General features: G+C 42.4%; 1 protein-coding gene across 10 annotated transcripts in view; it reads left to right on the forward strand.

Moving 5' to 3' along the window:
- Window positions 1-21303, forward strand: part of BEND5 (BEN domain containing 5) — a 907022-nt gene that overhangs the window by 523429 nt on the left and 362290 nt on the right. Inside the window, exon 1 of one of the 10 annotated variants that reach the window (XM_064665273.1) lies at window positions 13059-13454. The exons of 8 other annotated variants lie outside the window; for them this stretch is intronic. Coding sequence is in view for 1 of the 2 variants with exons in the window: in XM_064665272.1 (XP_064521342.1) it covers window positions 13235-13454 (220 nt within the window). In the remaining variant the exon portion in view is untranslated. Of the gene's footprint in view, window positions 1-13058; window positions 13455-21303 lie in introns of those variants that run through there. One more of the 10 variants, XM_064665272.1, reaches the window with a different exon arrangement.

The raw sequence follows: 21303 nt of genomic DNA on the forward strand, positions 1-21303 counted from the left end.
TGGCTTTTCAAACTCTTTCATCGGCGCCTCAAGCATTACATCGCTCTTCAATCCGCGTCGGGCTCCGGGTCCTAAACCACAAAGAGCTCGGGGGCCTGGGCCTCAGTTCCTTCACAAGTCACTTGTCTCCATTACCCTCCCCGAGAGTCACAGCTTCAGGAATCTTATCATGCCAAGGCCCCAGGACAAAACACTTAAAGACACAAAGGCAGAGCTCCAACAATATAAAACCAGAAAAAGTTCAGGCCCAACCACCTCTATAAAAACTTTGAACCTGCTGTCCGTGCGCGGGGGAAGTGAACTCATCAGAACACTTTTTACTTCCTGGTGAATATTTTCAAGCCATTTTCCATGTTTATTAGAAATCCAACATACAAAGGGTTTTCTGAGAACCGTTTGTGAAAATAGGAAACTTGGGGTTTAATTTTTTTTTATCTTGATTTTACACAGTCAACTACAAAAAAAAAAAAAAAAAGAGAAGAAATAAAAGGTTTTTATGTGTCTATAAGGGAGGCGCTGAGAGAAAGCACTGGAAAGGTAGATTATTTTTTGCTTCACAAGTTTAAGTATTTTCCCTCTTCTCTCTTCTGCTTCACAGCAATAAATATAATAGGAGTTTTTCATCCTTTTTTCTTAGACTTACTTCTTAGCCCTAGATGTTTAATTTAAAAACGGGAAAGACAAAAGCAGGGGTAGATGGGAATGAGTATCAGGGAAGTACAGGGACACTTGAAACTCAAGGGAAAGGGAATAGCAGTATAATTCAAGCTATGTCAACTGAAACAAAACAGCATTGTTCATTTTCTTTTAAACTGTATTTGGAAGTAAAAATCTTTAAACAAATATTTGTAGATAAAAATCCATCTAACCTAGCTTTTTCACAAAAGGTTCTCAGAAATCATTAGCTTGGTACATAACTGGTACATAACAAACATTCTGATCCTTTTGTCCATTATAATAACACTGAAGTCAAATAGGTGATCACCATGCAAAATATTAAAGAGAGAAACAAATACTTTCTTCTGCTTAAATTTGCTTTGCATATTTTTTTATGCTAAATGGTAGGCTTTCTGAACACTGTGCCAGAGAGCTCTTACTTGTGAACAACAATTTCAATGTTTTGGGCTGAGTTTTAGCTTAATGTATGAAACCCACGTCCTTGCTGTCACGAAATCTCCATTTTACCACTTTTGTAATATTGTTGGCATATGTCTCCAGCTGTCTGTTGCTGACACAGAATTGCTTGTGATTATCTGATGCTGAGCTGTTCTGCTCTGTTTTTGTGGTTTTAATCTCTCCAACAATACCTGAACATGCTGTGCAGACCGTGATTATTGGGGCAGAATAGAGTCATCTTTGAAATTTACTGTCCCACACAGAAAATTGGAAAACCTTATGATCTTTATATCTGGCTTGAATGAGAACTGCACTTCTTTCTGATTTCATAATTTAACATTGCAGACTGTTGACTTATCGACTACAACGTTAGCATTTTCCAGATTGGCAGACAAATTGCCTTGTAGGAGTGTCTATGCATATTTATACATCATCCAAAGGTTAAACGAGAGAATACATTTTAATTGCCTAGAGATAACTTGGCAAATTAAATCTCTAGTACCAAAACTTCCAAACTTAAAAGATGAAAGTTGGGTACTGAAACCCATGGTTCTTTTCCAAGTAAATAAACCACTCAGCAATACTGATTACTGACAGTCTTCCACTGATGTTAATTAAATAGCATCCCACAGACATAGCTGCTGTTTTAGATGAAATTTTAAGACAGAGGAAATTCTAATTTTCTTCTTAGTCTTCCTAAGCATGGAGTTTATACTGATCTTGCTATTTCAGCAAGGACCACAGTCAAATAAACCCCAAAATGCAAAACAATAAAAGTGAGACATTCATATGTAAACATTTTTTTCACTTCCAATTGTCTTAAAATCTGAAGGTGTAAAAAAAACCCCAAAACCCTGAAGAAGCTAAAACATATAATGTGCTGTAAGAGCACCAAATACACTCACTGAGAATATTTTTCAGAGAAAACATAACCTTGGAGCTATTTAAGTATTTAAGAGTAAGACTAATTGCTACTTACATTTTTTACTTCCCACTTCAGCAGTACTTTTCTCCCTAGAATACAGACCCCTAAAGAAATTACTGAGGAATAAAAAGTGTCCTGCAAATTAGCTGATTTACAGTGACTGCTATAATGTATGTGCTCTTAAAATAAGGTCTTACATGTGGATTGGGGAAATCCAAGGCACAAATACAAGCTGGGTGGAGAATGGATTAAGAGCTGCCCTGAGGAGAAGGACTTGAAGGTGTTGGTTAATGAGAAGCTCAACATGATCTGGCAATGTGTGCCCACAGCCCAGAAAGCCAATCGTATCCTGGGCTGCATCCAAAGCAGCGTGGCCAGCAGGTCAAGGGAAGTCATTCTGGTTAATCTTTAAGGTCCCTTCCAACCTAAACCATTCTATGATTCCACGACTCTATGAAGTAAACTCCAAGTAGTTTGCTCTCAGTGGAAGAAATACATTCCCCTGCAGCAGCTTGGTTACTTGCTGTGCCTTTATCTCCGCATGGGATCAGTAAGAACTCGAGTGGAGCACCATGCATTAGTGTGAGACTGGGAGACACATGCATTCCTTTCCTGAGGGTCTTGACTAGAAGAAATTATGTGTGTTTAGATGAAGAAAAGGGTTAATACAACTGGAGATGCAGAGTGGGAGGGCTGAACTCCTTCAGCCAGATGGGGGAACCAAAGCCAGGCATCTCACTTGCCAGGCAATGGGTCTTATCAGTGAGGAGCTTATCAATGAAAAATGGGAGACATCAGTGAGGTGTCCTCCTGGTCTTGTTGGTTGATTTTGAAAGAAATCTCTCTTGGCTTCTGTTTTGAAAGGAGCTTTATATATACCTCCCAGAGGTAAGAATATATATTCTCACCAGAGGTGAGGCTTTCAGGCTGTTAAAGTAAGAAGATGGAGGTATCCTCTTTCAGTCTTTGCTCCAGAGGAGGATGGGAGTTACAATGCTCTGTGCTCCACAGTTTCTGTGGATGGGGTTTTGGCAGCTTCCACACTGAGCACAGATGGTCTCTGAGATCTTGTTCTGAGACAGCCCTGCAGGGTAAGCAATAACTCTGTGGGATTTCTTGGATTGTGAAGCTGCATATAGATATTTGAGGCCCACTGGAGTCCTTTATAGGTCCAACCTCTCTTGGAGTCCATTTTACTACATGATGTGTGAGCAAGAATGGCTACTGTCCTTGTTCTTTTGATTAACAGAGTCAAAAAACCCCAAACAACAAAACCTGTGCGACTTGTTAAGAATTATTTCAGTGAGTTTTGGAGAGAGCATGAAAAATCAAAATATTGGTGTCATGTATGGTGTGTAAAGTCAGTGAAAAGCCTCTGTGGGAAGTAGCTGATCACAAAAGTATATATAAAAGCCTTAGAATAATGAAATTACTCTCTCCCCCTTGGTTAAATTATAATTGGTGTCCTTGTTAGTAATCACACTACGGAATTAAAAACTGCCTTTCCCTTGGAGATTGATTATGCCTTTCATTGTAGAGTATTCTCCTGGAGAAACTGGCTGCTCATGGCTTGGATGGGTGCACTCTTTGCTGGGTAAAAACTGGCTTATGGCCAGGCCCAGAGAGTGGTGGTGAATGGAGTTAAATCCAGCTGGTGGCCTGTCATCAGTGATGTCCCCCAGGGCTCAATATTGGGGCCAGTCCTTTTCAATATCTTTATCAACAATCTGGACAAAGGGATCGAGGGCACTCTCAGTCAGTTTGCACATGACAACAAGTCAGGCAGGAGTGTTGATCTGCTGGAGGGCAGGAAGGCTCTGCAGAGGGATCTGGACAGGCTGGGTCAATGGGCTGAGGTCAACTGGATGAGGTTCAACAAAGCAAAGTGCTGGGTCACACACTTGGGTCACAACAACCCCCTGCAGGCCGGGGGCAGAGTGGCTGGAAAGCTGCCCAGTGGGAAAAGGCCTGGAGGTGCTGGTGGGCAGTGTCTGAACACAAGCCAGTGTGTGCCCAGGTGGGCAAGAAGGCCAATGGCATCCTGGGCTGTATGAGAAATGGTGTGGCCAGCAGGACCAGGGCAGGGATTGTCCCCCTGTTCTCAGCACTGGTGAGGCCACACCTCGAATCCTGTGTCAGTTCTGGGCCCCTCACGACAAGAACGACACTGAGGGGCTGGAGTGAGCCCAGAGTAGGGCAATGGAGCTGGTGAAGGGTCTGGAGCACAAGTGTGGTGAGGAGCAGCTGAGGGAGCTGGGGGTGTTTAGCCTGGAGAAAAGAAGACTCAGGGCAGACCTTATCAATCACTAAAACTCCTGAAAGGAGGCTGTAGCCAGGTAGGGGTTGGTCTCTTCTCCCAGGTAACAAGCGATAGGACAAGAGGAAACATCCTCAAGCTGCACCAGGGGAGAGGTTTAGATTGGATATTAAGAAAAGTTTCTTCCCTGAAAGGGTTGTCAAGCACTGGAACAGGCTGCCAAGGGCAGTGGTGGAGTCACCATCCATGGAGGTATTTAAAAGACGTGTAGATGTGGCACCTGGGGACATGGTTTAGTGGTGGGATTGGCAGTGCTGGGTTAATGGTTGGACTTGATGATCTTAAAGGTCTTTTGCAACCTAAATGACTCCATGATTCTATGGTTCTAGATAGTGTCTCCAGGTCAGAGGCAGGGCAGATAATGATGTCTAGTGAACTGCCATTCCTTGTTAAGAAATGTGTCAATCCATCCCTTTTCGTAAGTGAAAGTTTATCTAAACCATTATTAGCTTACTTCCCAATCAGTTAACTATTTGAAGCAGAATCTTGAGCTACTGCAGCCCTTTAACAAAATTCAAACTTCCTTTGCTCTGTGGGTTTTTTCCCTCTTGGATATTTTGGATAAAAACTGAAGGTATGCTTTATATTTATGTTCACTAAATACTGTGATATATTCTCAGTAGTGCCACCTTTTGCTTGTAATATAATCCCCGTTGCCTCCCCACCTATCTTATCTTTTGCATTTTATTACCTCTTATATTTACTGGTATGTAGAAGGAATTTGGAAAATATAGGCCATTTGGAAGACATTCTGTATGTATCATATCAGAGAATTTGAAAGATTATAGAAATATTTCCAGCTCCCAAAGAGTTGATCTTTACTCCAAGATTTAATATAGGGATGGACACAAGCCCTGTTTGCTCTCGCTGTTCTGGAAAGACTGGTTTTGCAATATTTTCTGTCCTCGGAATAGTAAAACAAGTTCTGATGAATTTAGCAAAGTCTACATGCTGCAGTGCCCCAGACAGTTTCTTATTTTCCCTGACATTATTTTTTCATCAGTTTGGACTGTGTAGTATCTGCAGACGGTGTATGTTCAAAATATTGGATTGCTGAGTTTTTGCATATAAACCTTGTAAAGGAAAAGAAATACCAGACTGTGTGTACAAGCATCAAAATCTGATTATATGCAGGATCTAATCTTAATATCACACCATCTTCACTGCAAAGCATTGCAAGAATATTCCAATTCATATTCTGAATGGTGTGTTTCTCTGCAGTCGTCTTGCAGAACTCTTACTCCTACCAGGAGAAAATCAGTATACTGAACTGAATAAAAATGTATACATTAAATTGCTTATTCAAATGTCCAGCTTTGATGTTTGTAGAGAATTTAAGCAGGAGGCAATATAACCTGAGCTTTATTTTATTGATACAAGAGGCTAATGTGAGCTACGAAACAGGAAAGAATGAGAAGTTGTATAATACGCTGGAAATGTGAAAAAAATGCAGATTTCAGTTATTAGCTTTCACAGTTGCATTTGCATAGAAATGTACTAACGGCTGGATGACATTTCATGCATGAACTTGATAGAGCATCCTTAAACATATTCATGTTAGAAGAGTACTTAAAGGGAACCTCGAACTCGAACATTCCCGTCTTTGTTTAGAAAAAACCAAAAACCCTCTAGTTTCCCTAGGGTATTCCAGTACAAGGTATTTCTTTATGAAACAAAGCTTTCTTTGTTATGAGGAATTCTGTGACAGCCTAGGATGGGCCCTTCTTTCTGATCACACTTTAAAAAAAGATCCTGATTCCCCTGAATGTTAAATATGATTGCACAATAGATGTTGCTCAGGCTTTTGTGGAAAAAAACAGCAAAGCATGAAGGCCCTTGAGGTTTGAAACACCCCTTGGATTACCAGTTTCCTATGCCATTTTCTATTTTGAGGGAACATCTTCCTTGTAAGTGGGACAAAGATGAATGGCGGTCATCTATGTTGTGTGAGATGAAGGGAGTTCCTCTGCTTTGAAGAACTAGAGGAATTCTTGGAGGGGTCTATGACAGTTATGCCCAGCTATGGATTTCTGGGAGCTGGGTGACAGAAACTTCTTCTAGTTAACATTTGCTTTTTGTATGTTGTTTTTGTTTGCTTGTTTGTTTTTAAATCAACTACTAGCACAGACCAGGTGCAGCTTCATTTGTAACTCATAAATGGTGTCTGGTCCCAGTTAGAGTGGGGAGGCTCCCAGAGCATAGTGAAGGTCTTGAGATCAGTGAGCACTTTCACTTGCCAGCAGTTTCAGCATTCATTTTCTGTTCTTTTAATTTAAACATGATTATTAACAAGACACAGCTGAGGAAGGCACTTTGCTGAAATATTCTGAGGATTATTCCTGCTCTGTTATCTCCCTTTCACCTTCCACAACAGGATTTTACGTGCTCACATTAGTTGACGTTCTTCAGAAGAGCAGCTGGTCCATCTCTGATTGTGACTTTCATTAGAAGTAGAAAACTCTACCTTCTGAAGAAGTGAGATGTGAGCACTAATTCCTGGGAACATTTTCTAAAAACTCATTTTATTCTGAAATATAACCAGCCTTGAAAGGGATTAGAAGGAGTATGACAAGAGTATGAATTAAAAAGCACTGCATTGTGAAAACATCTATTTAAGCAGTTTTGACTCTGCCCTCGCACAGCCCTATTCCTGCTGCTGCTGATGTTAAGAACCTTCCAAAACAGCAAGAATCATCTCTAGAGCCTGTCCTGTCTCTTGCTAAAATCAGATTTCTAAAGGAAAGTGGGACTATCTGGAGGTACCTTTCTGGAAAAAATGCGGTCCTGCATTTTTAGTAGCTGACCTCCTTTCCCATATTACTTGTGTGAACCTCTCAAGCAGAATAGGTCTCCGCAGAAGAGGGCTGCAGGATCATTTTTCCTGTCAGAATGAGACATAAATGCCAGTTCAAGACAGAATAGTTCTGTACAGATGTGAAAATAGAAAACCAAAGTAGAAATATTATGAAAAAGGGTCATTAATACCGTCTTACTCAGAAGCTCTGTCTAAAGCATAACATAACCATAGGCAGTGTCTAGTAATGATATTTTACACTGAAGCCCAAAGGTTACAGAAAGACTTTAGTCTTTGCCAAATGAAAGTCACTCTTCCATCTAAAGTACAGAAGGAATCGAATTCTTGCAGTGGTGCAAAATCTATGCATGTAAAGCTACTTTTAGAGTCATATTAGTAAAACGTGTCAAAAGCCAGGGGAAAGTCTGGTTTAAAAAAGGAGAAGGGAAAATCCCAAATAAAATTCCCAGTTAGAGTGAAAATACATAGGCTGAAGCCATCAGTGGATGGTAGCAGGGATAAGGATCATTTGGGCTGCAACAGCAATCTTGTCTTCAAGCTGGTGGCAGCAGCACCTAAAGGACATGTTTTACAGGAGAGTCCAGGCACGAGTCAGCTCAAAGAAAATGTCTTTCCTACTTTCCTCTCAGGCAAGAAGTTTACAGCACGGAAAACACAGCACACTGCCTGAGTACAGGAGATGGTATTTAGCAAGATTTTGAATGGTAAACATCAGGGTAGGAGCTTGAAACTCTCAACCATTTGAGAGTCATTTGCAGCTCCCAGACAACCCAGCTCCTGGCTCCCGCTGAGCACAGGACTGGGGAGGGTGGGGAGAATTGCTGCTCACACCGAGGCAAGACAGAGCCGACTGGCAGCATCTCCTGGTTCCTGTTGACTTTCTGTGGGCACATTTAACCTGTAATTTGGAAAAGGAAAATACAGTCTGGCACACGTTCTTGAAGGGTTGCCAGTCCCAGATCTACCCATTGCACAGCCTGCCAGAATGGGAAAGATAAGTATCTTACAGACCAGTATCCACAGCAACAGACACTGGAATTTTATATTTTTAATAGGTATAAAAACCCAAAGAAAATAATTACTTTTTCATTTTCCAATTTTATAATAGTAATAATGACCTTCAGGTCAGGAATTTTCAGCAGTTAATGACTGTCTGGCTTTTTCTTTGGTCCTCAGTTTCTCCAGCCAGTCATTAACAGTGAGAAAAGTGCCTTCTCCTGTGGTCACTTTGGCTTAATCGTTACCTTTTCATGCTACAGAATATACCAGCTGGGAAATAAGTGCCTCCTGTGTGAATGGACCCATAAAGTATTCCTTAGGTTTCATTTCTTTGAGAGAATATTCTGTTAGGACGTGGGAGTCTACTGTAAAGGATGATTGAGTACTATCTTCAGTCCCAAGAAAAGTTAGATCACTCTCAGGAATTGGGACTAAATAGCTTTGCAGTGATGCTCTTTCTCTTCTGAGTATGGTTTAAGGCCATAGATTTCAAAAGATTAAATCTTAAGAATTTATCTATGCAATCTGGGTTCCCATACTATTCTCTTGGTAATGGAGTGCTTCGGAGATTATATATGGACAAAAATATTTTCTCATCCATCTTCTAGGATCACACAGGAACCAGACCTCTTTTGTTTGTTTGTTTAAATTTTTTATATGTAATCACTGTGACACTGAAAGCACATTGTGGCAACAGTTTCTTGAGAGTTAAAATTTATTTTAAAATATAAAGGGGAATAACCCTCTTGAATGCTTACCCTGCTGTCTGGATAGTAGATTCCCTCCTTCCAACCACCCTCTCTCTCAAAACACTTGGAACCTGTACGTGACTTCGTTCAGAGGAAGATTCTTTTATACGTGGGAATGACTTTATCTTGCACTTTATCATAAAATAAAAAATGAGAACCATGGAATGGAGGTATGTTCTGATCACCCTATTGATCATATTCTTGGTAAAAATTAATCAGACTGTGAGTAGATCATATGCCTGTACATACAAAAAACTTTGAACAGTCTTTAGTTCTTGTGCACTGTTAGTTGAGTTCTTCCTTAAGCTGCATGACTTTAAATTCATTGTTAAAATACAGCATTATCTAAAAAAAATTGTGAATGTGTCTTCCTGCAGGGTATATTTGACCTGGAAAACAATTGTGTAAGTAATGGACTACTTGAAGGATAAATAAATTCACAACAAAACAACAGTTTTCTATGTATTCAACATATTCAGTGTGTAGGGATTCCTGGTCCAGGAATGTAACCAGTATGGTTACTGCTGAGTAGTCAGGTAGTAGTGAAGCACCTCCACTTGAATGGTAAAAGAAAATGGGAATTTCTTCATTAGCAGATTTAAAATCAATATGATGTCCTTTGAGAGTCTGGCATTAAACATGGAAGTAATGTGAATGATGAGCCTAATCTTAATGTTTTGCTGTGAAAGAGATTTAGCACCTGCATAACTTTTATTGGAACTATCAGCTTTTCATTTTGTATCTCCAAGTGCAAACACAGAGTGCACATCAAAACTGCAGGCATCAGCTTTTGACTGAACACCTTCTTTACTTTTCAAGAAAAATATCACCATCAACATCTAGGTAGTGTTCCAAGAAACAGCCACTCAGGAGTCCCACAAGGGCTGGGACTGTGCATTGTGGTTTCTCAACTCTCAGAGCGACAGCGTTACTTTTTAAGCTGAGGCTTCATTGGCACTTTGAAAGTAAGACAATTTACTTCTCAGTAGTTCTTCTCTGTGTTGTTTCTAAAAGGCTGGACTTGCTAGAGGATTTAAATTTGGTGGTGTTCCAGTAATTCCCTAAACAAGGGGTTTTAAAATCTACACCTTTAAAATGGCTCTACACCTTTAAACTTCAAGCTCACCTCAGTGTTAAAGCAGCTGGCAAACCATTAGTAGAAATGAGAAAGGTCCAAAAGACAGGAGTGACAAGACTTGTGTTTCATTCGGTGCTTTAATGGATTTTTCCGCAGCTTCACAGCTAACCAGTGCAGATTATTTATAGATTTTAAAGCCAGAAATTAACACTGTTCCTTGTAGGCAGAAGAGAAATGTATTGGATCATTATTAATTCTTTAGCATTATAATGCCTTCTGGCTCAACGTGTGTGCTGGGGACCAAGAGTAAACATGCATTTATCATCCCGACCCTTATCTGTTCCCAAAAACGTCCTTCAGTGGAGAACTGTGAAACAGCCTGTCTGGAGGATTTGAGACCGTTTATTTTTTTGCTGCTCATACAAAGATCTTTACAGCCTTTGCTGCAACTGAACCTTCAAATGTAAAATGTTGCAAATACCAGTTGAGAGTGTTCCTTCCCCCCTCCAAAAAACCCTACAAACAAACAAACAACCCCCCCCCACTAAGATGCTAGTCGCTGTCACAGGAAGTCTTTCACTTTTCTTTCATTGGGACAAATTACCCAGGCCTCCTCAGTATCTGAAGAGATCTCTCCCCTTCCAAGACAACCTTCTCCGTGCTTCTCCTGTTATTTCCAGTCTCACCATTTTCCTGAGCTCCTTTCCCTCGACAGCAGTCTTGCATGTCACTAATGGAATTCAGATGCGGAGGGAATACAATCCCGGTAGGAGTCAGTGTACCCAGTCCCTCGCTGGCCACTTAACTCTGTAGGGCAAAATCATCCCTCACGTAATTTTAACAGTGTCTGTGGAGTAATTCCAGCAACCAGCCTGTCCCCTTGTCTTCCTGCAGCTCCCTGTACCCCACTATAACACGAGGTAGCAGCGCTACAGCAGCTGTTACTATTTGATCAGCAACGCAATCCTTGCTGGAATTTCATTTCCCTCGCAGCCTTGCTACTAGAATACATTTGTCATCCATACTTTGTAGCAGACTTATATTTGCCTGTAATTACATACCAGTCTGGCAATACTTTATTGTTAACATAAAGTACTGCCATTTAAATCTCCAATCTTAAACTGAAGTATTTGCAAAACTCTGTAATTGCTAAAATAATAAAGCTGCCATTACGGTATGGGAAGTTTACAGCTTGTTGCTGAAACACTTACACCAGCTCAACTACACCTGTATGGATTCCTTGGGTTTTCATGTGGTGCTTCAGACAGACAGACTTCTACTTCTGCAGGGCACAACTGAAAGCTTCTGGCACTTTCATAGAGTGGCTGAGGTTGGAAGGGGCCTCAAGAGCTCATCTTATCCAGACCCTGCTCAAGGGGTTGCCCAGGACCATGTCCAGAGGCTTTTGAGTTATCCCCACAAGCTGTCAGGGCAACCTGTGCCAGTGCTCAGTCAAAACTGAACTTCACGTTTTCCAGCTTGCGGTCTGTCCCCAGGCACGAGGAACTCTATAAAAGATAACATGGAAAAACAAGTTCACCGTGGTTAAACTCAATGCAATGGGTACATACCGTCCTGCAAATGCTTACTGCTATGCAAACCAGAAAAGATGATCCATTTTGGTCTCATTTTGTGTTGGTGTTTTGCAAACAGAAAACTGGTGATGCCCCTCTCTTGCTCTCATTCTGTGATTTTTTTTTTTTTAACCTTTATTCTCCACATATCATTGTCCTGTTCCTAAGACTGGCTGGATAAAACAGATCTCAGGACTAGAAACACGGGTGTGAGTTTGCCATAAGCAATGTTGCCACATTACTCTTCTTTTCACAGAGGAAGCTCAAAACATCCATACTCGGTATCTAAGTGTCTCCAAAAGTTTGGGAATTCATGCTAAAGATGGCATGGTGTCTAACCCTTGTTCTGACACACCTGTACAGCATTTCTGAGCTCCCTGTGCTGTTCTGGGGGAGGATGGGGAAGCTTTGTGCTCTTCCAGCACTCGCCACAGGACGGTGTGATTGAGTGCAGGTGGTTCTGTGTTACCATGAGGACCTTCAGGTGAAAACTGACATTCTGGTTCTGTTGCTAAGTGGCAGATGAGTGTGGGGTCCTGTGTTGTGTTGTTTGGCCAAGAAGGATCTGGTCTCCTCACAAGGGTACCCCCTACCCCTTCTCCCTGCACTCCCTGGCTCTGCCCAAGTCCTTGGAGCAAACCTCCCTGTGTGTCACCCCCTCAGAGCTGGGAAAAGGCCTATTTCTCATCCAGAGTTGGCCACTAAGTTGATCAGAGGGATGGAGCACCTCTCCTGTGAGGAAAGACTGGGAGAATTGGGATTGTTCAGCCTGGAAAAGAGGCAGCTTTGGGGTGACCGAATTGCAGCCTTCCATGACCTAAAGGGAGGACATAGGAGACATGGGGCAACTCTCTTTACAAGAGCATCTAGTGACAGGACAAGGGGGAATGGGTTAGATTGAAAGAGGCTAGGTTTAGATCCTAGGAAAAAATTATTTCTTTTGAGGGTAGAGAGGCCCTGGTACAGGGCCTGGCACAGTTTGCCCAAGGAATTTGTGGATGCCCCATCTGTGGGAGTGTCCAAGGCCAGGTTGGATAGGGCTGGGAGCAACCTGGTCTGGTGGAAGGTGTCCCTGCCCACGGCAGGGGGTCGGAACGGTATGATCTTCGAGGTCCCTCCCAACCCAGGTCATTCTGTGATTTCTGGAACAAGGCCTATTTCTCTGAAACAAAGCCTACTTCTGTGGAACGGAGTTTTTGACTTGGGATAAATGAGCTTCTCGGGGCCTTTCCCGGGGCCGAGCTCGACCCAGGGTGCCCACACCGTCCGCGCCCTGCCAGGATCCCGAGGGCCGGGATCTGGGATCTGTCCCAGCGCGGGCTGAGCCGCGCCCCGCCGGGCCCTCGACGGGCGCTGGGACGGAGCCAGCCCGCGCGGCGGGGGCGTGCGGCCGCCCCGGGGCAGGCCGGGGCCGGGCGGCCCGGGGGGTGTTCGGGCGGTGCCGGGAGCCGCCGCCGTTCCCATTCCCGCTCCCGCCCCGCCCGCCCCGCCCGGCCGCGCATCGCGTCGCTCCGCGCTGGATTGCTCGCGCCTGGGCGGGCTGTGTGTGAGTGCGGGGCCCGGCGGGGCGGCGCGGCCCGGCCAGGCCCGCTCAGCCGAGCGCAGAGGCGGCGGCAGGAACAATACGGTGAGTGCGCGGGGCCGCGCGGCCGCCCCGCACCATGTACGCGTTCGTGCGCTTCCTCGAGGACAACGTGTGCTACGCGCTGCCCGTGTCCCGCGTCAGGGACTTCAGCCCCACCTCGCACCACGACTTCGACAACCAGAAGGTCTACACCGTGTACCGCAACCCCGAGGAGGCGGCGGAGGACGGCGACGAGAGCCCCGGCGAGTGGGGCGACCGCCTGCTGCTGCACAAGGCCCAGATCCTGGCGCTGGCAGGTGAGGGCGGGACGGGCCTCGGGGGGGGGCGAGGGGGGCCCACAATGCCGCCCCCTGCCCGTGAGGGGGGAGGGAGGGACGCGGGCAGGGCGGGGGGCGCTGGGCCGGGAGGGGTGAGGGGATGGGGGGAGGCAGCTCCGAGCGGCCCCAGGCCCGGGGAGGGGTCCCAGCCCCGGGAGGGGCCCCACGGGGCGGTTCCTAAAACAACCGCGACCCCCGTGGGTCACAGAGAGGGGGGTGGCATGGGGGGGGGGGGGCGGGAGGACGGCGGGAACTTAATTTATAAAAAAAAAAAAAATAAGGCAAGAAAGTTTAGGGTTTTTTGCCCACGCCGCGTTTTTGGTGCACAGAGTCATCTGTGTGCCTTTGCGGCTGCTGCCAGATTAGAGGGGTGCTGTTTTATGTCCGCTTTGTTAGTTTTAAGTGACTTCACGATTTGGAGCCAGAGCTGCGGGTGCTGCGCTGGTCCAGCGTGGGTTTGCTGCGTTTGGTTTGTTTCATGTCTAACCTAGAAATGCCTCCCAGCCAGGAGAAACAGTTAAAGCGTATAGTAAGAAATAAACCCGTATTTTGGCCATTTGGATGAGTTCAGCCCCCGTGAGACAGTGCTGTTGTTATGTGTGTCCCCAGATGATGCCTCTTTTTCCTTGAAGACTTTGTGTAGTTTCCCTGCAGCCACAGCAAACGCTGCCACAGTCAGAGTTGACATGGAAAGGAAGTTTGGTGGTGTTTGTAGCGAATTGCTGGTTAGTGAGGAACTTGCCCAATGGGCTGTTGAAAGACAGAACTGATCATTTGAAATGTCAGTCTGGGCAGCAAAGAGGACATTGGGTTCCCATCCTGACTTTTCCACTTAGGGAGAAGTACTAGTTGTGTCTCTTTCCCCAAATATGGAATGGGCTTAAAAAACTCTTCTGTTTACTATCAAGTTCTGAGAAGGCAATGCTGGGTCCTGATCTCTAAACAGAGTAACTTGGTGTTAAAGTCACATAAAACTAATATTTTTCTAATTTTGTTTTTGAAAATAACAGTTCCTAAACCAGTTCAGCCTGGCGGTGGTTCATTTTGTCCCTGACTCAGCCAGTGACTTTTGCCATTATCTTGTTTCCAGTTGTGGCCATAAACAGATACCTGGAGAGAACAAGGAGCAGCCAAACATGAATGTTGTTTCCCTGTAAAGCTTTTCCATTTTCTGAGTATTTGCAACTCCAGGAGTTCAGGAGAACTAGCAGTCCTCTGGCAATCTGCCAGAGGAGTGGATTCTCCTGCTAACTTTTCATTGTCCTGTGCCAGCCCATGTTTTGTCTATCCTATCTATAGCAGAGGAGGAGTGGTAGATGATGTATTTCTTGCAGATTACCTGTCACATCCATGGAAATCAATGGTTTCAGGGTCCAGGGTATTGCATGGCCTGTTCTCAAAGTCCATCCCAACTGGACTTCACCTTCCTCTTTCCCACTGGGGAACTGCAGCAGCTGTGCCCTTTCACTTCCTCGTGTTCATCTCAACATAACCAAAGTGCTTCAGAGAAATATTTAGCCATAGACACTTTGCTCACATGTTGAGCCTACCAGGTTGCCTCAGTTTTCCAGCAGAAAGGGCATCTCCTTTGCCAGTTCCCTTGTTCCAGGCAGTCTGTGTGTACCTAAGATTTGCTCTCCTGTGCTCTGCTGTAGTTTCTCTTTGTTTCATCTCCCTCAAACCAGAACAAACCAATAGCTGCTGTTCCCTCCAGAGAACGAGACTTGTTACCTGTATTAGTGATTTGCACTAATTGCTCCCCAGTGATTTAATTTCTACAGGAAATTCTCCTGCAGAGCCAGGAACACAAGGAAACACACAGCTATCTTTATTACAGCTGTCACATCTCAATATATTCTGACTAGATCTGTAATTTACGTGCTTGGAAAACTTCTCACCTGAACACCAAATGAATCCTTGCTTCTGTGCTTCTTTCCACCCTGCACCATGTAAAAACACCATAGTTGAATTTGACATAAGTTGCATACAAAGGGTCACTTAAAATTATCACTTCCTCCCCAGAGTGTTAATATTGGTGTTTGGTTTTATGATGTTTAACCTATTATTAGGTTAAAAACCTGGGAGAGAAAAGTTGGTCATGCATGAAGGCATCATAGCACAGTATTTGCTTTGCAGTGACCAACTCTATTTTTACAGATTATGACAAGTTTTTATGGCAAACATTGCAAGTCTGATGTTACACAAACTGCTTATGTAGTTAAAAGATAATTTTGAAAGTCTGAAATAACTTTTCTCGTAGTAGTATAGAACTTTTAATTTAAAGGTTTCCAGCCTACTGTAGTAGTAAGGTAAATAACGTGTACAAAGTTGCTTTTATTTTTAAAATATAGATAGATGACTTTGAATTTTTTTGAAAGAACTCTTATCTGCACAAATCAGTACATCAGTGACCTTAAGGATTTTCTGCTTTGGTCCAAGAACTCCCTATTAGCAACAGGTTTCCGGATCAAAGTTATGGTACAGATATTAAATTAAAGAAACAACAAAGAAGGATAAGAGGGGGAAATGTTTTCTTGAGCCTGCAAAGTGTTCTTTTACAATTTGAATGGTGACCAGGTTTTTTGCATTTAACAAGGCTCTTCAAGTAAGCAGAGTTGTAGCTATTTATATATTTTTTCATGGTCAAACATTGTCCATGCAGTGGAGGTTAATCATAGCTTGAGAAACAGATCTACATGTTTTTCCTTTCTAGCAATTCTAAAAAAAGAAGAAGGGAAAGACTACAGATAGAAGACCCATGCTAATGTCTTTTACTTTTGAAAAGAGTTTTTCTTTCCTATTATATCTAAAGAAATTTAGATCCTTCTCAAACTTCTACCCTTGTCAAGTAGGAGTTCACACAGGGCTAAGTACATGGTTATGCCCATAATACAAAGTTTTATTGGGGCATTGGTTGTGTAAAGAGTTCATAAAACAATTGTCCTTATTTGAGAGAGTCTAGAAGTGATTCTTTGATCCTTTGTGGTGAGGTTGGATGGTTGGACAGTTTTGAGGGATATTGTGGCTGCAGAGCAGAGAGCACTGCTGTAAAGGCATCATAAATTTAAAAAGAAAAATAAAAGAGGGGAGTGTGTTGGGACGTGCTCCGAGCATGGAGCGATTGTGACAGACTTGGTTTGCTGCAGAGATAAATGGTGGTGTGTTTTGAATACTGCAGTGAGGGGTTTGTAGTGGTGAGATAAACTGGGTGCTGTGCACTTCTCTTGTGTCCCTGTGTGCGGGGCTGGGAACTGCTGACAGCGCTGGCATGGGTTGGTCTGGGAACCTTCCACTTCCTCAAAAGTCAGCCAAAGACTAGGGCTCAGAGCAGAAAGGTTAACCCAACTAAGACAGTTCTAGACCTGCCAGCCATAGAAGGCATATTGAAGTGAATATTTTGTGCCTTAACAAGTTCAACAAAGAGCAACTGATGCTATGTAGTAATAAAGGAATGATTTTTCTTAGCTCTTGAATGGAAAATAGAGCATAGCAGACTGGAGTTGGACTATATAGCAGTTTCTTGAGGTGCCATGTTAGCTGGTCTGTCTTGTTGAGAATACAAAAATAGCAGATGGCTTTGCAGGAAGACTTTGAGTCTGTCTTTCTGATCATCCACACCCTCCCCTTTCTCTTCTTTACTGTCCTCTCAAAATGCTCAAAAGCAGTTTTTTCTAGTCCCTCTTCTTGAAATCCTTATGCTGTTTGCAGCTTTTCCACATTTGTCCATTATGGTCACTGGCAGAATTTTGTCTATGAACATATACACCTTACAGGAGCATGATCCTTAGGTGTCCCTGTTGGAGCTTTTCCTTTCTTTTCAAAGTGATTAATATAAGGTGGAATGAATTGACTTTCAGGGACTTCTAAAAGTTCCCTACTTCAGGCTATGTTTGTTAACAAGTTAATAATGACTGTCTTCAAAATAGGAGGCGTTCTTTCCTGACTGCAGTAAATAATTGTTCTCTCTAGCTGCTGAACATTTCCCACCCACCCAGTCGTAGCAAACGTTATCTCCATCAGATTCTCACAGCAATTCCTTAACTGCCACAGCAAATATGTTAATACCTGTGTGCATCCATATCCTTTCTTACCCCTTTATAAAATGTTATGCTCCACTTTTTATGAGAATAGGTCAGGTGATTTTTTTTTTATTTTTTTTTTTTTTAATCTTTAAAAGCCTGTGCAGGTCATGGTGAGGTAAGTTATTGTGTATGTCAAAAGGATGTAAAATATCTGTTCCTAGAAAAAAAATTATATTAAATGATTCTAGGACTGAGTTTTGAGTAAGGTTAAAAATGCTTCAACTTCTTAGTGCATATATGAATAGTTCATGGAGGAAAGATCCTTTTCAAGTTCTGGAATAGGTGAAAAATTTACAATATGAGATCTTAGGTTATATCAAGAATATACAAACTTTAGGTCAGGAAGTTGTCTTGATGTGTAACGTTTAAGTCAAAGTTTTTATTGGTATTTCTGTAGTCTTGTTCATTTTCTCCTCCTTGCATTATTCCAACAGCTTGGGGCGTTGGAGTACATAGAGCAGGTCACAGTTGTGGCCACTGTATCCATGCTCCATCCCATGTCCGTGTGTATCCCTCCATGTGTCACGTGTCCTTTTCCAGGAGAATTGGGAGACTGATTGAAGTACTGTGGTAGGGACAGCATTTGCTAACTCTTTGTTCCTGGGAAGCTCCAGGTCTATCCCCTTTCGGGATATGCAGCTCAGGTGGTGTGTGACAGGGATCTGGGGAGAAATGGCACTGGGGAAAAAGTCAAAGCAGCTGCTTCTTGGGTGATCCCAAGCGTTGCCCTGAGTAAAGAAGTGCCAGGAGGAGGCTGTAGGAAACCTTCCATTACTGGTGGTAGTTCCTCACAGACTCTTTTTAGCTTGTTTGGTTTTTCCTGGCATAGTTTGGGAGTACCTGTGGATGAGCTTGTGTGTCACTGCCCTTGAGCTTCCAGTCCAGCTCTCCATAACTGTGGGATCCTGTGCTGTGCCTGTGCATCGGCTCTTGCCATGCAAGTGGCCCACTCCAGTCACTTAGAGAAACTGAGCCCAGCAGGTTAGGCAGTGCTGAGGGAATCTTGTTCAAAATAGGATTTTTTTTAATTATTTTCTTTTATTTTTTTTTTTTTAAACTGTTCACTGTGGTATTTGACATGTGTGGCTGACTTTTTCAGATGCTCAGTTCACATTCTACTGCTGTGTTACCTTTTCAGCAGGTAAAAGACCTGGGTTGTATGTAGAGGTTCACCAAATCATTTTGTATAACAGAGTAACTAACTACATCACACTCCTAAATATAGTCCTGAACACAAGTGTGGCAGTATTCATGAAAAATATTTAAAGCTAAATTTCACACTCATTTTGTATTTCATCCATATTTGGTTTATTTTTAACTCTTGTAAGATGAAGGCTGGAGGTTTTTTTATCCCTTCTTCTAAATTCTACTGTAGGAGCATATCTGAGATATGAAGGGCTTGTACAAAGGCACAGTTTTGTGGGGTCTTTTTGGTGTCGTGTCTGTTTGTTCAGTGTTGAAGTCTTAATATGACACATTCACACAAAACTTAAATGGCAGCAGCAAAAAAAATTTGAAACTTTGAAAACTTTAGCTGCTGAGTGGGGGTTTGGAGTAACCCTTATGGTAGTGGTGATGGTCATATATCATCAGCAGGATAAGGGGCCAGTAAAAAGGAATTAAAAAGCTGGGATTTGTCTGTGGAAGAACATTTTATACATATATTTAGTGTTTTCTTCTTATGTATCACCATGGTTATTCTGGATACAATTTTGTTTGTTTGTTTGTCTTAAACCCTTCTCAGCTGACCTCCTTGTTTCTCAGTCACATTTGCTTTTTTTGCTTCATCCTAGTAGTCAGAAGTTACTTACTTGTTTTTATAGCATAGAGACATACAGGTGACCTTCACTATTCCTGTTTTGTTTGGTTTTAGTACTTAGGTTGCACCACATAATACCAGTTATGCTTGTAAATGTTGTATAAGCTTAACTAGGATACAGTGAAAACATGAACTTCAGGATTTTAATAAAATTGACTTACAAAGATAGTATGGTTTTGGTAGCTATGGTAACTCAGACTAATTAAAATATGCTAAAATTTGCAGGGGAGTGAAAAGAGGAAAAATGTAAGTTAATGGTTTTGTTTTCATAATTTAACAGTAAAACATTTTTTTCTGGTGTATTGCCTAAGTGCCAGTCAGTCAATTATTTGCGGTTTTTAAAGAAACCCTTTAAAAATAGTAGAGGCTGAACCACATTGTAATTTTTATATGTAAACTAAAAAAATGCATAAATCTCCCCTCTGTTTCCATTGGAAGCTCATTCCTTAGGCAGGGATAGTTGCAAAGGCTTCCTGGAGTGTTCACTGTAGGCTGAGGCTTTACCTGCTGGGGGCTGATGGGCAGCATCTCCATGGCCTGTGTGATCCTGACATCATGGTCAGGGTTTGGTCCTAATATAATTTTACAGTATAATACAGATTGCCTGGTGAGGGCAGCCAGATTGGCAAATTGTAGCTGGCATTGAGATTGATGATCTCTTCAAGTGAACATTTGAACTTGTAAAGAAATGCATAGGTTTTATTATAAATATCGTTTGTAAAATATTTATCATGTTCACATTTCTGAAAAGTAGTTCCCATAGTTGAGTTTCACGTGTAGGTGCAGAGGAAATATTTAAAGGATGGCATTTTCACATCTTGCTTGTTTTCAGGAGTTTCTTTTTAATTTAATGGTAATACTGTATTAGTGTCCTTGTTTCAGAAAGGATTAAGAGAGTTGTTCTGTAATAGCTGTAATCCTTTGTGTTCAACATGTGCAGAGTATTGTACAAATATTAACAAATCTGCACAACACTTCAGTGGGGTAGATGGGGACAGTAAGATGAAAAGTTTGAATTACTCAAGGTCAATATTTAAGTAAATATTGGAGCCAGAATTAAAACCGTCCTCAGTCTCTTAAAGAGCATGATTTCCTGTTTCTCAGCGTAATGTCTTTTCTTAACTTGATCTTTCAGCTCCATCCGTTTCTACCACAGCCAAGTGCTCTTCTACTGCCACTAAAAAGTTAAGTGAAAGGGACAGTTTTGCTGACAAGGAATAATAACTATTTTTAGCTGTATTAGTTTTGAGCTGTGTTGCTTTTGGTTAATTGTTTTTGATAAGGCTTCATATTCACTTGTGAATTTAGAAATAGATTTCATATTAGTAATGGAAATTAAGAAAGAAGATATATTAAGTTTTTTTTGCATCACAAGGCTCACATATCTGGGCTGGTACTCAGACTGTAGATCTGAACAATCTGCTGATAAGTGAGCACGTGCAAAAGGAGACTTGCAAAATATTTGAGTGTCTTCATGTGCATTAGAGATTTGACTACAAATAGGTGGCCATACAAATAACTCTCACTCCTACCAGTGTTAGATTGAATATCTCAGTTGTTCCACTGGAGGAAAAAGTGCATTCAGACCTCAGCGTTATTTGCTTCAGTAGCTGGCATGGTAGGCTTTGTTTGGGCTACTTTTTGTGAGAGCAGCAGCAGGTTCCTGCTCTGTGCATTTACTTGTATTTTGTATTGAATATTAGTGAGGGAGAGCCAGCCTTGATCTAGGACTTCAGAGAGAACTTAAGAGGTAGAGGTGTTTATATAATCTGTGCTCTGCTTCTGTAGGATTTTGGCTCCTTAACCTTTCTCTCTCTTTAGTGCCTTTGTAGGGAACAGGTGTGTCTTTCCATCCTCAGTGAGCAGTTTGGGTTCAGGCTTCTGGCACATCATCCTTCTTACTCATCATCTCTAAACCTGTCCAGCT

The sequence above is a fragment of the Pseudopipra pipra genome, chromosome 9 (assembly GCF_036250125.1).
Source record: "Pseudopipra pipra isolate bDixPip1 chromosome 9, bDixPip1.hap1, whole genome shotgun sequence".
NCBI lineage: Eukaryota > Metazoa > Chordata > Aves > Passeriformes > Pipridae > Pseudopipra > Pseudopipra pipra.